This window comes from Echeneis naucrates, chromosome 12 (assembly GCF_900963305.1).
Source record: "Echeneis naucrates chromosome 12, fEcheNa1.1, whole genome shotgun sequence".
Lineage (NCBI taxonomy): Eukaryota > Metazoa > Chordata > Actinopteri > Carangiformes > Echeneidae > Echeneis > Echeneis naucrates.
Window position 1 is genome coordinate 13,390,808 of NC_042522.1, and position 15,173 is coordinate 13,405,980.

The 15,173-nt window shown below is 40.2% G+C and overlaps 1 protein-coding gene across 1 annotated transcript in view; it reads right to left on the bottom strand.

The window, feature by feature from the left end:
- astn2 (astrotactin 2) overlaps window positions 1-15,173 on the bottom strand; it is a 228,906-nt gene that overhangs the window by 134,815 nt on the left and 78,918 nt on the right. The window contains exon 4 of the mRNA XM_029516439.1: window positions 5,078-5,230. Coding sequence (XP_029372299.1) covers window positions 5,078-5,230 — 153 coding nt within the window. The remainder of the gene's footprint in view (window positions 1-5,077; window positions 5,231-15,173) is intronic.

Consider the following 15,173-nt stretch of genomic DNA (forward strand, 5'->3'; position numbering starts at 1 on the left):
AATGAATTCAAGCATACAAACACTTTCTCTCTCCCCCCCGCCACACACACACGCACAAGACACCATAGAACCACTTTCATGTGCTACTTCAAAGCATCAATTAAACAGGAGAAAAGCTCGATAATAACCATAAGGTTATCCTCATCGTTACAAGCCAAACCATTCATTGTGACACATCAAAACGCTATCAAAGCTTATAGCCAGCACATGGAAATGCAGTAAAACCACGGCAGGCACTGGTGCACACGGAGGTGCATGCAAATAAGGACGAATCTTAATTTTTGACAAAACCACAATGTTCTGTGACTTCAAAGTTTTTCTGGAATGGTTGCTGGAGCTAAACAATGATGGTTACGTATTGAAAGTCAGGTTTTACAAACACAGGCATTACCCTCTGTGGCTCTACGAGTTTTCTGACTGAATATTATGAAATGCTTTTTATCTATGTTTCAATGTAGAGTAGTTATGCCAAAACTTGTTGCAACAACAAACTAATAAAAAGTTGTTTTTTTTGGTGAGACGTTTCATCTTTTTAATTCATTTTTTCCCCCATTGTCAAAACTGATTTACCACAAAAAAATTGGATATATTTCCTTGCAAATAGTTTGTGGTGGCAGCTTTTGGGGAGGATGAGACCATTCCTATTTCTCTTTGCACATGCTCAACTTCACTGTGGCTTGATAAAATGGCACAAAGAATGAAAACCTCTTAATACCCACAGTATGCGTTCTTGTCCTACTTTGGGCCAAAACTGATGCTCAGCAGCAAACGCCAAGCATAATGCATGGCAGAGAGCAGCACTGCACCAAACTCCATCAAATATACCTGTGCCTCCTTAGTGTTAATTATGGGCACTCAACATAAGCCTAAATATAAAGTGCAATATGTGAGGGCAATATGTTTAGAGTTACAGTAACCAGTTAAGTGCTATGAGCACTTAACGAGGAAGCAAAGATATAAAAACCCGAGGAACTGCCATCCTTGGGCAAACTTCACAGCGGTGGTGGCAGGCGTTCACAGACCTGGACCGTCTGGAGGAAACAGCTTCTGTGTGTACCTTGTTGTTTTTCCAAATGGCACCAAATACGAAAATACAATCTATCCAAACTTACAATAATAACTGCAACAAAGTCTCCAGTGTTGGCACAGCAGTCTGGCTTTGTTGACTGTTATATCTATAGTTATTCTTTCTGTTGAAGACACATGAAGCGTAAATGTGCACCTGGCAGTAGGTGAGGTTTTGTGGCCCAGAAGGCCTGGTGGAATTACAATTTTAGGATGATTTCAACTTGTTGCCAGCATGAATATTTCAGGCATAAATCATGCATGCTGATGACAATTCACAATCTTCCTGATTGTGATTTGTCAAAAGCTCCCGATAAGGTCTTGAGAGTGGCTGCCAAGGATGGTGAAGGTGAAAGGTAAAGGTTGTGGCTGTAACTGCATTTGTGCAACTCAAGATTTTCTGAAAGTCCAGGTATAAGACAGTGCTAGAGGAAAAGAAACTAGGCCAGCATATGCCAATGGGGATGTAAGGACTGTTTGCATAAAGCAGATTTCAATATGCAGGCTTGTGGAAACCAGGAGAACAGTAGATGAACAGCTGAGCAGACACAACTGCTACAGCAGATGTCCAGCTGAATAGGTACGTGCTGTCCCCTCAATGTATTTGTCAATCAAGTCAATTAAGGTACCTTGTTTTCTAAACTATTGGCAGTTTTACTTGAGAACCAGACACTGCTGTGTTTCTATACTTCTCTTTTATTTGCTCTTGTTCCTTCTCCCTGCAGGGATTAGAGGATACCTCCCAATCCACAGAGCCCTCAGGCTCATTGATTGGCCATTAGTAGCATATTTTCTCACCCATTTCTCAGGCTTCTCAGGCAAAAAAAAAAAAAAAACCTGTGCATTTTCTGAAAATCACCGTGCATGCTGCTGGTTGTTGACCCCCTGACACTGTGTACTCACAGTACCTGCTGTTCCTTCTCCCACTCCAGCATCGACAATAGCTTTCCTGTTGTACAGAGTAACCCACTGTTTGTACACACGTCAGCAGCATGGTATGGGAGCTTGATGGAGTAGATGATAACATCATCCTAGTTCATTTCTCTGCACTGCCTGCTTGCAGAGACTGAGTTGGGAGGTGTAAATGCGTGCTCTTCGTAGCCAACTTGCGAGAGCGAATGCATATGGCTATTTTCCAAAGACATTGTCAAGATTAAGATAGCAGTGGCACATTGGTTGATAATGGGAATGACATAATCTCACCCTTAAAACGCTGTTGGGAACCAGAACCCGGGTCTGGTCTGTCATGGTTGAGAAGCATGTCTCTTACTGAATCAGTGTGGTACTCATTCCGCATCACGCAGGGCATGGCTGGAAATACAAGAAGATTATTTGAAATTGCCTTTTTTTTTTTTTTTTGTCTTCACCAGCACAGTCTGTGTCAAGACCTATTTATTTATTCCGGGTAAGGAACCATTTAATTTGATATTAACCATCTCCAAATAAGATTAGTCACTTACAAGGGAACTGTGTTAAAAAAAAAACAAAAACAAAAAAAAACGCCTGAAAATAGAAGGCTGTCTGCCCGTATTTATTGACCACTTCCTGTATTTCAGGTATGTCAGTGACATTAATTCCTGTAGCTTGGCCTAAGCACTTCCTGTCACTTCCTGTAAAGTACCCAGATGAGTTCTTGCTCTGCAGCTGTCTGTATCGCTTATTTAGACGTGCATGACACGGCTTCCTGTCACACACACTATTGCTCGGCCCTCCTGTAATGTGACCCAGAGCTCATTTTCAGATGGCATATTTGATGCTGCCAAAGTTTTTATTTATCTGTTACGATAAACAAGAACACCTTGTGGGCATGTGTGGCAGAAGAGACATATTTACTCATACTTCCTCATACGAGAAAATACAAAAGAAATATAGATATAGCTCGATCAAGCTGAGCAGCGAGGCCCAAATGAATTGCTCTCTTTTCTTGGACTCGATCAAGTGCATTTCTTAAAGAATTTGCTAATGTCTTCATTTCCCTTATACAGCACTAACCTTCTGGCTCTGACCAATTAACTTTCCACTTTAACCTCGCTCCACCTAACAGAGTTTCCTGCTCAGCTTAAGTGTTTGTCCAATTATCATGTTTATAGTATTGGCATACGCTTTTGCACTGAGTACAAATTTTCACCCCTAATTAGACACCTTCAAAAGAGTCTCTCTTTGTATTGACCTCAGAGAGGACAGCTCTGAACAGAGACCTTCACAGTTTTGAGAGGCTCGGCCGGAACAGATTTTTTGAGGCATAATTTGGGCAGACGGCTGACACATGATGCCTTTTAATATTTCAGCGTTAAATTGTCAAACGGGGAAAGGCAGACAAACCAGTCTGAAGAGTTCTAGAGAAACCAAGAATGCCAGCTCTCATAACTGACTGTGTGACTGTGAAGAATAATAATCCCCATGAAGGTAACAATGCAGAACACAGCTCAGGGCTGTGTTTTGCATCTACAGTGCTACACTACTGTGTTTCAGTAATCAAAGGGATATTGAATAAGCCTGTCGAGGGTTAGGTGGAGCTGTCATGGTTAACGTCTCATTTTCAATGTTTATTTTTCACAGGTCATAACTGATATTGACTTAATTTCTTTTTACTCCATGTCTGATTAAAATTTTTGGGAACATTCCCAGTTTTGAGTTGAATTTATTTCATGTCACCATGCGTGTCACACCTCAAAACTCGACCAAGTATGACTCTTCAGAACTGCAAATCGGTGCTCTCAAATGATATTTAATGAAACATAAATCCAACCGAGTCACTTGAAAAAGTCTAAATTGCAAAGGTTAAAAATGGTGCAGATGGGGCCTCCTTTTAATGTGCAATGGTAAGAGTAAGAGTTTATTTACCAAATAAAGTAAATTATTCTCTTGAAGATATCATGACTTTAAATTAACTGTTTTATAGACTTACCCTCAGAAGATAAATGCAACTATTTAATATAATGTGTGTTAGGTACAGGAATACATGATAAATATGTAAATAGACTAGTTTACTTTCAAATTATAACTGTGACTCCAAACAAAGTGACTTTATTCCTCACACGTGCAAGCCTTGAAACCATATCTGGTGTCTGTAACAGTCTTGTGATGTAAGACAAAAAAATCTACATATTAATACGTTTCACAGATATCCATCTGAATACAAAATGTTCAGTCACAAATACTTGAAGGAAATTAATTGTGAAATGAACTATGAAACATTGTCTTCAAAGCAATTTGGAATCCTCCAGGGTGAGGTGACTCAGCGAGCTACAGATCATAGACTCAAATCTTTGCCTAGACTTAGCTCATTTTTGTTTTGTTTGTATGCATCTGTCCACGGCATTATTACAAAAGTACACAGGTCAAGCAAACTGGAAAATCTGAATTGTATAGCCCTCTGTAATGTTGAATTGAATGCATTAAAAACAATGTATGCTATAGGTGCCAACAACAAAACAAAAAAACGAGGCGTTTGCATTATGATACTTTGTTAAAGTTTTTTTTTTTTTTACTCAGGAAATGGACAGCTGCCCTCTTTGTGGAGTACCGGAATTTTGTTAAAACTGCTCTCACTTCAATGAAATGACTGTTAGAGGTTGCCTCACAATGAAAACTCACTAAAGTTAATAAGATGCTTGCACAGATGAGCTTAAGAGCTGCTTTTTATCAGCCAGAGCAGTCTCATTGGTGCTTTGACGGACATTTAGATAATATTTAGCAGTGCTCTAAATAATATGTAATTTTTTATTCCATTTTGGTATCTCATGCAAAACCAGTTGGAGAGTGAACAGAGTGACATCCTAAAAGGCTCACTAATACAAATAATGCTAAATAGATGCTTGAGCGTTGGAGGCTGAGAAGAAAATGCATATCTAAATTTACTACTTGCACAAGATTGAGTTGAAACAGTTCCGACATATAATCAAAAAATCCCTGCAAAAATGCGACAAGCAGCATGTGAAAATATGAAAAATTATCTATCTTGCAAGATCAAGAGCATGCTGAACACAAACGAAACATTTTTTTCCTGTACCTCTGGTGTGGCTGGGAACCCTGCGGCGGCCTGTTGATGAGCTGTGCATGACATGCTGGTAGTGAGACATGTCTGTCGGCGTGTTGGGGACACGGAAACTGTCCTGGAACCTCTGCATCAAATCTTCGACTGACTCAGTGTTTGGGTCGATGGCTGGGGAAAAAAGAGACACAAAGTGAAAGTGGCAGGCATGTCATAAGGCTTTAAAGCGAAAGTGCACCCAGTGACAGACACTCAAGACAAAGCAACAACACGCATGTACCAATGTATAATAAAATGCATCCAAAATGAATGTTCATGTTCTTTTTTCCTTTGTATTTTTCAAAATGATGAGAGATTAGAGTCTAATATGCATCATGAGCCACTAGGCTGTCCCATTCAGACTCTGTAAAATGCAGCACCATGCTATTTCTTTTGTTCTTCTTTTTTTTTTTTTTTCCTGGCCTTTAAATGATTCCATCTATTCAATATTGCCTCAATCTCTACAGGGATGCTGCCAGCACTTCCCCTGATGGCTCAGTCTCACTCTTCCTGATGAATGACTCCAAAAGAACTGGCAGAGGGGGAGAGAAGGGGAGGGGGGGGGGGGGGGGGGGGGGCAGGCTTTGCTTTCCTTTCTTTACAGTATCGAAAATTACAAAAGGAAAGAACAGGGAAATTCAATGATAAGTCCAGATATGTACTGACTCATTTGTGGCAGCAACGATCAGGCAAATAATTGTTCGTGACACATACACAAAGTCTGAAATGCTGATATATCAAAGAAATGATAAGGTCCGATTTCACAGGTTATGGCATGTTTGTTAGTAGAAAAATCCCTTCTTTGATATGGCCTGTAACGTACCCATTCTATTTAACAGTGATCTTCAGTTTATCTGCAATGAGTGATGATTTTGCTGCACGAGGTTCTACAGTAACACATCTGCGCCGAGAGTACGGGGTCGCACAACTGTGGGCCAAACAAATGACATCAGAGTAAATAGCCATTTCCAAAAATGGGGCCATTCATCACACCAACCACTACTGCCCCAACCTATCATCCACATCTTTTGATGTGTCAGTCTGGCTCCGAGGTGTACTCTTTCCATGAATAATGGCGAGATGTTGCTCACTGTGGATGCTCATCATGCATGCCAATAAGCATGCAATAGCAGAGAAAGAGGAGGCTGAGGGCGAACGTGAAGAAGCAGAATTATACACAAAGTGTTTGCCATGAATCAGAAACGCGAGCAATAACAGGGGCACTGCGGTTCTGTTCAAAACAAACATGATCTCTGAAGTTGTGTGCTTGCTCAGATTTAGTTTAGTTTAACTTCAGGTTGTTCTTCTCAGATGAAGGTTTTTGTCAGACAGGGAGATGCTGAATGTTTCTATGGTTGTGTAAACAGATGAATGTGATACTGGAAAATGACCATGACCTCATTTAGGGAAGAGGTGTCATCTTATGTCTTCAAGCCGAAACATTTTTTTTTTTTCCTCTTAAAGTTATTTTTATGAGGATTTACAAGACCAACAAAGGCCTATGGAACTGAAAACCATCCCCTTATGCTATCTTTGCTTGGCACTGCAAGCAGTTACAATGGTGAAGTGATTTCCTTTTAGTGCTCTAAGTGCATCGGCTGATATATTTCAGCCCCTGAGTTCGGGTGTTAGGAGTCATCCACATGTGCCCTAATAGTAGGAAAACAAGAACATAGCTATTACACTAATGCACACACATTTACCCTACAGCAATGGGGGGGGGGGGGGGGGGGGGGGGGGGGGGGGGAACAAACAAAAAAAAAAACAACAATGGCTGAATCTCTCAGTTTGGTTTAGGTATAACCCAGTGACTTCCCATTTAGATTTTTCCAGTTTAATTTCCTGTTGAAGTGTTTGCTAATATGGCTCATGGAAATGAAACTGAGACTCAAACAGCTCCCTAGCAACAGAAATCTGAAGAAATTTTCGAAAATAGGAGCTGAGATATAGCCATTTATAATTCACCTCATATAATGTTTGTAGGTAAAATTTATTGAAGTCATTCACTTTGCATGAAAGTGCCACTCTGTGGAATTGCTGCAGCTGATATGCATGAGTTCAGCTGCTTCCAAACCAGAGGCTTCAAATTCTCTGAAAGTGTCCAAGTATTGATCTTTCACCAACTCAGCATTCATTCATACTTTTCTCAATATCAGATAGCTCTAATGCACACAGCGCATATCTGCTTCTGCTAATAACAGTTGTATTAACCAGCCAGCAGTCTTCACTTTGCTGCAAACTACATTAAAATCTTCTTTTTTTTTTGGAAAAACAAACAAATCAGACTGCAGCTAGGGCTACAAAACTACTTTACAAAAACATATAATGTTATTGTCATATATGCAAGTAGACTTAACAATGCACATCGGAGCAACATCACTTTCCCTATATCTTTTGCCCTGCTTAATGGGAGAGGGCACCCTGCTGCATCCTATAATGAGGGCTGACGAAAATGTTCCTGACTAAGGAAACACTTTTTTTTTTTTTTTAAGCAGCACACTGGCTTTGATGCCAAAGCAGCTACTGTACCTCTGCTCCTGACAATTTTGTTATAAACTAAAGTGTGTTCGCACCGACTCTTGGCTGCAAGTCGGATCTCCCTCGGTTTCTTCTAGCTATTGCCATACAGGAGCCCTTTTGAAAATATGACACAGAAACTAGAACAGAGTTGCCTGCATTGTCTAGCACTTGGTTGCAAAGGTTCTCCCACTTGCATTTTATTTTTGTTTGTTTGTTTGTTTTTTCCCCCAAGCCTGCCAATCTCTGCCCTGTTTTATAAAGCAGTGGAAGTTCCATATGAGTGCGTATAGTGCACAGTGATGCAGCGAAGTTAGTCCTCCCCTCGTTAAATAACACACATCACTGACACAAATGACTGTGCTATTCGTTCTATTGCTATGGTTGGCTGATATGAAATGATGCAGACAATTAGGATAATTGAATTTGAAGTGATCTCTGAATTGAGATAATTACAAGCTTAACTGGTAGGCACATCCCTCCACTGACAGAAATGTTGCAATCAGCTTTTGTAACAAATACCAACAGCAAAGGCCCTGGCTGCCTGAGAGCATATGGCTACGCCTGACTAAAATTCGAAGAAAAGAAAATGTTGGGTTGTTAGTGTCTGACTGCATCAGAAAGTAATCCCAGATATATTAATCCCAAAATATTACCTATTTATTTTGCTACTTTTGCCCGTGCGACTATATGCAACACCGTTTGACACGGCAACACCTCAAAGACAAATGCCAAGGCTTTCATATTTGGGTCGCAGAGCTGGGAAGAAAAATCGTTCTCACTTTATCTTTTCATGTGCATCAATGTGATGAGAAATAAATATATCGAAGGTTATAGTGGATTCTCCTTCTCTTTTTTTTTATTTACCACAACATAACCTTCAGTTCAGTGAGTGTTTGAGATACTGCATTGACTACATTTTAAAATCTTAGTAGTACTTTCAGCCCAGTAACATTCCCCTGACCACTGTGTTTAAAAAACATCAACTTGGTTAAGGGCGGTCGATTCTTGGTAGGCACTCATTGCAGTTCCGTTCAGATTCAGGAACTTGGGATTCACAAACAAACAGGTCAGGCTGGGTTGCTAGCACTTAAGCTTTGACCTGCCGTGAGTGAATAGAACCTGTGACGGTGTGTTTGAGGTGAACTGCTGGCATACATTTTTCATTGCCTGCTGAACTGTCTTTATCTCTCTTTCTTTCTTCCATTTCAAGGAAGAAAGAGACACCAGGCCAGAAAGAAGAGCTTAGAGCCACTGTCTCCTTGAAACAAATACAATTTGTCTGTAAAGGTTATGACAGCCCCTTTTGGGTGTATGTGGGGTTTTTATTGTCTTCCCTTCTAACACACACACACACACACACACACACACACACACACATTAAATATCAAACATCTTGAGAATGTGTGTTTTTCAATCGCGTAAAATTGACAGGTTATTATTTTATGTTCAAATATGCAAAGCATCCAAGTTATCATGGAGCCACCACAAGGATTCACATTTGGTACAAGATATTCTAAGTCTGCATTAGTCATGGATAAAAGCCAAAATGTGTGCACATTTTTTGGAGCATTCAGTCTCCCCTCGATGTCTCGCCACTTTGCTGTTATTCCCCATTTCTCACTAGTGTTAGAAGCAGATACCAAGATATTTTATTTTGACATTTGTTTTTCCCTAGGCCCAAAGTCCGCACTGGCTTCTCATTTTGAGTTTAATGTCAGCTAAAGCTCTGGTGCCTTTATTTTCTCCTTTTCATCTCCCTTATCTGCAATTACTCCCTTATCTGTGCTGAGTGTGTGTTAACAGTGTCTCATAAGCAGTGGATGTCAACAGCAGGCTGCTTCAGTCAACCTATTCCTGGTGGTCTCGCAATGCCCAAAACGAGAAGATAACCCTTTTCAATTTTCAGTTTTTGTTCAGCTGTGCTTGTTCATTCAGGCCGTTGGGAACCTGTGAATGTTTATGCAGCCGTTTGTTCGTGTCTGTGTAAATGTTAATACTTTTTTCTTTTCTTTTTTTTTTTTACTTGCTCGAGGTTGCGTTATTTTACTTTTAACAATGACAGGAAAATCCAAAAAGCCGTCTGTCGTTTTGACAGATTAGAGCAGAGTTAGACGGCATGTTCTGGGGCATTGCTTTTGTGCGTTTGACACACAGGCCTTTTCCATAATGCGACAGAACAAATCATGAAGGTAACTTAATTCCCTGCAGAGTAACGTCTCAGTATCTGGGTGTTGACAGCACATTATGGACAGAAGGCCTTCCAGGTTGTCTGTGACCATTACACAGAGGGTCACAGTCACAACCTCGGTGCAGTCAGAGAGCGTGCTGTGGGATTTCTTCACAGTAAAGCGCCTGCTTATGGCAGTGTGAAATCTCACATTCAGACGCTCTTTCAGACTCCCAATTGCTGGTTTGGGGGAAATGTTCCCAAACTTCAAAACTCGATGCTCATAATTCAATTCTTTAGCTTTGAGGACACATTATTGTGAAAATGTATTTTTCTGAGGCAAAAAAAAAACCACAACACCTAATATCAATCAATTCTGTGTCTAATTCTGTAGGATTGCGCTGCCCATATTTGCCCATTTAGGGACGATGACCGCTGTGTGTAGGTTCCCTCATTTGCCACTGTAGAAAAAAAAATTATCTAACTCTGTCACAATTTTCATCCCTGATGCATGCAAATCACAGTCGTTTTGAAAATCTGATGAAATAGCATGTTTCACAATATCTTATTACAAATTAAAACTCAAATGAAAGTTAGTAAGTAAGTAAGAGATTAGGAGTGAGTTTTACAACTATATGGACAACAAGAAATTATAAAGTGACCTCTCCTTCGTCTCTGATTTCCCACTTCCTGTCCAACAGTGAACAACTGACCTCACATGTCCACTCCAAGCATAATATCTGCCTAAGCCTTGTCCTTCTCCTTTGCTTTTCGCATCTCCCATTCTCTGACATCTCCCAGGATCCCTGGGACCGTACGAGTGCATGCAGTACCAGAGGGATAAAATATGCTGCTTGTTGGTTTGTGGACATATATTCAGTTTCCTTATCGAGAGTCCACTGAGGTGACAGGAGACCATCACTGCTTAGGCAGAACAGAAACAGTTACTGTAGATATTCACACATGAATTAGAAAATAAGGCAAGCTTTATAGTTATATGCATGATATATCTACAGACCAATGACTGCATCCTCTCAATGCTCAAAGACACTCACTGACACAAACCTTTAAGTGTGCTGTCGTTGTTTAGTGCCTTCTCCCAATTTGAATTTCATCAGCTATTGGCCTATGAGTGCTGAGGCAACAGCGTCTGTAAGTAACTGCTGGAAGTATCTATCATTATTGAATCACATCTATCCAATTATAAGCACGACACCACCCTTTTCAGATTGACTGGTAAAGCTCTATTTCATAAAGACACCAAGAAAAACCGAAACAGAAGAAAAAAAAAAAAAAGAAGAGAGAGAGAGAAAGATGAAGGTAGCATGAAAAAAAGCCAAATTTGTTCAAGTAAATTTAGGAGTTGGCAACTAATTGATCTCAGAATTGGAACAATTTCTACTAATACAACAACAGCAGTAATAACAGGAATACAGTCCCCTGATTAATTAATACTTTGCAGAGGCAGAGTTTTCTGTAACTAGGATGTAACACCTTAAGTGTGCCGGATGCAGAATAAAATCTGATATAAAGATTCCTTTGTCGGATGCCTGTACCTTCAAATGATACCCAGCCCAGGGAAGGGCAGCATCTGTCAGCAAAAAAATAAATAAATAAATAAACTGAAGGACTACCAACTCCAAAAAAAAAAAGCCAAATGAACAAGACCAGGCCGACTTCCACCAAATTGCTGATACAGCCTTTTAGAATTACTGTCTGTCAGAAAATAAAACCTTTGACCATGACTCTCTGTCCATAAATAGTGCTTGACCCTTATTTCTTTTAGGCTCAAGAAGATATTTCCTCTCAGAAAGTCGGGGAGACACAGGGAAACATGCAAGCTCTTCAACAATGCCTTGCACCCTGAGGCAGGTGAGGACACAGCTGGCAGTGCAGCTTGGAAGATGGATTACAGTGCTCTGAATTCACATATATGGTGCCCTTAATAGAAAACTTTGCAGAATCCATTCCATATCATTCCAATTTCCATGCTAAATTGCATGCTTAAGGAACTGGGTATTGACTTGCCTGAATATGAAAATGCATTTTCATTTATTTCATTCTGTATCACTGGATTACATGTCATTTCTATAATGTGGAATTCTCCAGAAACAGTAAAACTGGTTGTTTGTACCGTAAATGACTGAAATGTTAGGCACTCGTAGCACCCAGAATGTAAACCCCAATCAACTTTTGATCTAGCACCAGGTCAGATTTTCCATTTAGTTCAAGAAGTAGCTCAAAATCAATATGATGAATCGACAGAACTTTTGGTTTCCAAATGTCCCTCTCAGGATGAATTGCAATCACCCTGATCATTCCAACTGGGTCACAATTTTAATTTGTTCAATTCTCTGTTTTATGATTAAATATCTGGCCTAACAACTAATCGTGAGCAGGATCTTTATCAAACCTGCACCAACAGCTTTAGTTGGCCAAATGAAACCATATTTTAGCTTCCTGGGAAATACGACTACAAATTTAGAAAAAGAACAGCTGTGAGTTGTGTGAATACATTCAAAGTCAAATAGGTGTAAGTAAATGGATGTTCAGTGCAGTGATACAATATGTAACTGAATCTGGAAGCCCTGGGTGCCATCACTGCAGTCCACAGATTGTAGTAATGAGAATATAGCAGAATAAAATTAGATGACATGATAAATGTTTACACAAAGCGGAAACAAATGCTGTGATATTCTGCCACTTACTGATCAGGGTCGCGTGTACTTGCTGCTATATGCATATAACCTGTTGCCATTTTCTTTTGGATTTTCATTTGAACAACTGGCCGTGTTTCCTTTCCTCAGCCATTATGCCTGGCGGTCCAATAGCTTCTTATTCACAGAGGCAGATGAAGCCTCGAGGGGAAATGACGGGAATAATTCTGCAGCTCTTTGGACAACACAACTAAAGCTACCCTGCCGTTTTAATTTGGAGAAAATCTGCATGAGCAAAGAAACTGAGAGCAAAAGAAATTAAATTCCTGCAGATTCCAATTGTTCATTACATTTACTTTTATTACGCACTCTCTCTTGTACCTTTGCCTGTACCACCAACAGCATATTCACACACACGCACACTCACAACCTCTTTTTCTTTTGTTTTCTCTCTTACCCTTCACGGTTTGGGGAGCAAATGAGTACAGCAAGATCAATCAAGAGGAAATGGGGGTTCACCCCACATCTGATTCCCTCTGTGATTTATTAAATTTGCCATTGTTTCAATAGAAGCTGTCCAGCCCAGCTTCCGGAGAAAGCTCTGACAGCACTGCCTCTGGATGTGTGACAGGTACATGAGGAAAGAGTAAGAGGTTAGACAGATACAAAGAAAAAGACAAAAGTGTCAGAGAAAACAAGGGATCTACACATGAATAGAAAGTGGCTGAGAGATAGGAGCCTAAAAAGTGTGAGGAAGGGTAGACTATGGGATGCCACCGGAAAGAGGAACGAGATGATGATAGGAATAAGATGTAGAGAATCAGGACAGAAAGATGGAGGGGAAAATAATAATGAAGGAGAGAGGGAAAAGAAAAAGAATGGCCGAGGAGTCGACATGGTGACAGCACAGTAAAAAGGAAGGAGAGAATATCCGAGTGATCTAAATTATTCAAAGGATGCACTTTGATGAGGGAAGTCATCTATAAAAGAGATAGAGAAATAGTTCAATCATATAATTTCCATCCATAAACTATAATTGTATTTTATTTTAAGCTATTATGGTTGTTTGATTTCATTTCTAAATCAATGGCAAGTTAGGTTCAAATGTCGTGATTCTTTGAAAATTGCTACCTATGTGACAGTAAATAATCTCATACTGTTAAAACATAAATATAGGCCTATGGTAAATACAGCCAAAAGAAATCCTTTTCCTCGCTTATAACTGGGGGGGTAGCAGAGGGAAAATGGGTAACATTGTACATTTTATTCTTTCATTTTTCATATATCAATGATGACACTACACATTTTTCCTGTAATGATTGCAGATAACAGGGAAAATTGAAATATTTGGCCAATTAAAATGATCTAACCGTTTGAAAACACTAAGAGAAGACAGAGAAGCCCTCGCCCAATGCCACCCCCCTCCCATTCTGCACATTTTCTGTTTCATGCCTTGTCCCATCTTTAGTCAGACACTTTTTCACTCTGCTTGCTTTTGCCTGCCCTTGTATATTTTAAGGCCTCTGCTGTTTGCAGAGGAGCAATAATAAAGTGCTATCTATAGCACAGCTCTTGCCATGGGCCAGAATAAAATATGGATGTCTCTTCCCCATGCTGTGCCACCTGAACGTTGCAGGCCAAGGTCTGACCTCCAACAGCTCTAGACAAACTTGAAACCTCTGACTGATGATCGCAAATAAGCCTGGCACCTGAGATCTATCAATATGAGCCAACATAGAGCGTAATATTTTAAGTTCTTTCATCCTGCGTGACATTGTGCAAAATAGAGACTCAAAAATGCACAGGTGAATTATTCTGTGTGTGAATTTTTTATAAGAAACAATGCCCTATGCCTATGCAGTCGATCCCCCGTCGGGAAACACCCACTGTAAAGCCTGTAAGCAGTATTCTTCTGAAGTTACACTGTGGAAGGCAGAGTAAGAGCTGGAAGTAGCAAGTAAATCATTATAACAACTTTCAAAGGATCTTTTAAAAGTGTCTTAGCAGAAGATGCAGTCCACAAGGCATGATTCTTTATTAAGATCTATTAAATATATATGAGTGAGGTAGCTTGGTTTGGCCCAATGCGATCTTGAAAGATTCGGGAAGCAAAGATTACAGAATAAAATGCATGCACCGTTTGTCTCTCACACGTGCGTACCTTCAAAGTGTGCCGTGCAGCAGAAAGTCAGGCAGATTAAAACTGATGGAAAAATTTTATGTTTCACAGTGAGTGGCATCCTTTTACTCTCATTCAACCCTTCCCACAATGAGTTGTAGGGCACATTTCAAGTCTCAGAACGGAGAACAAGGGAGAAAAAGAATCTCTCAGTAAGCTGTAAGGAAATCAAAACACACTCTACAAAGAGGAAGAGCCTCTGACGTGGAACCTGTGTGCTATTTCCTAACCATTTTAGTAACATTTTGACATGTTGGTTTCGGTGACGCATCTTTCTTTGTCTTCTTTGCCTAGAAAGTGCCCAGCCATTTTGTGAGCATTCTTCTTTTGATTTGAGCTCCAGGCATCGAACCTATGCCTCGTGGTTGAGTAGTTACACCTCATTCTTTGCCCTGGGCAAGGACTTCCTAGGCCACGACTGTTTTCATCAGTTACGTATAATCAGTGCCGTTTTCATGGTCTTTGGTGATAAACAAATGGGTACTTATGCTCTGTGTTGCATTGCTTTACTGACATATGTCTTCCACAGGCTCACTGACCGAATGGGCCTGC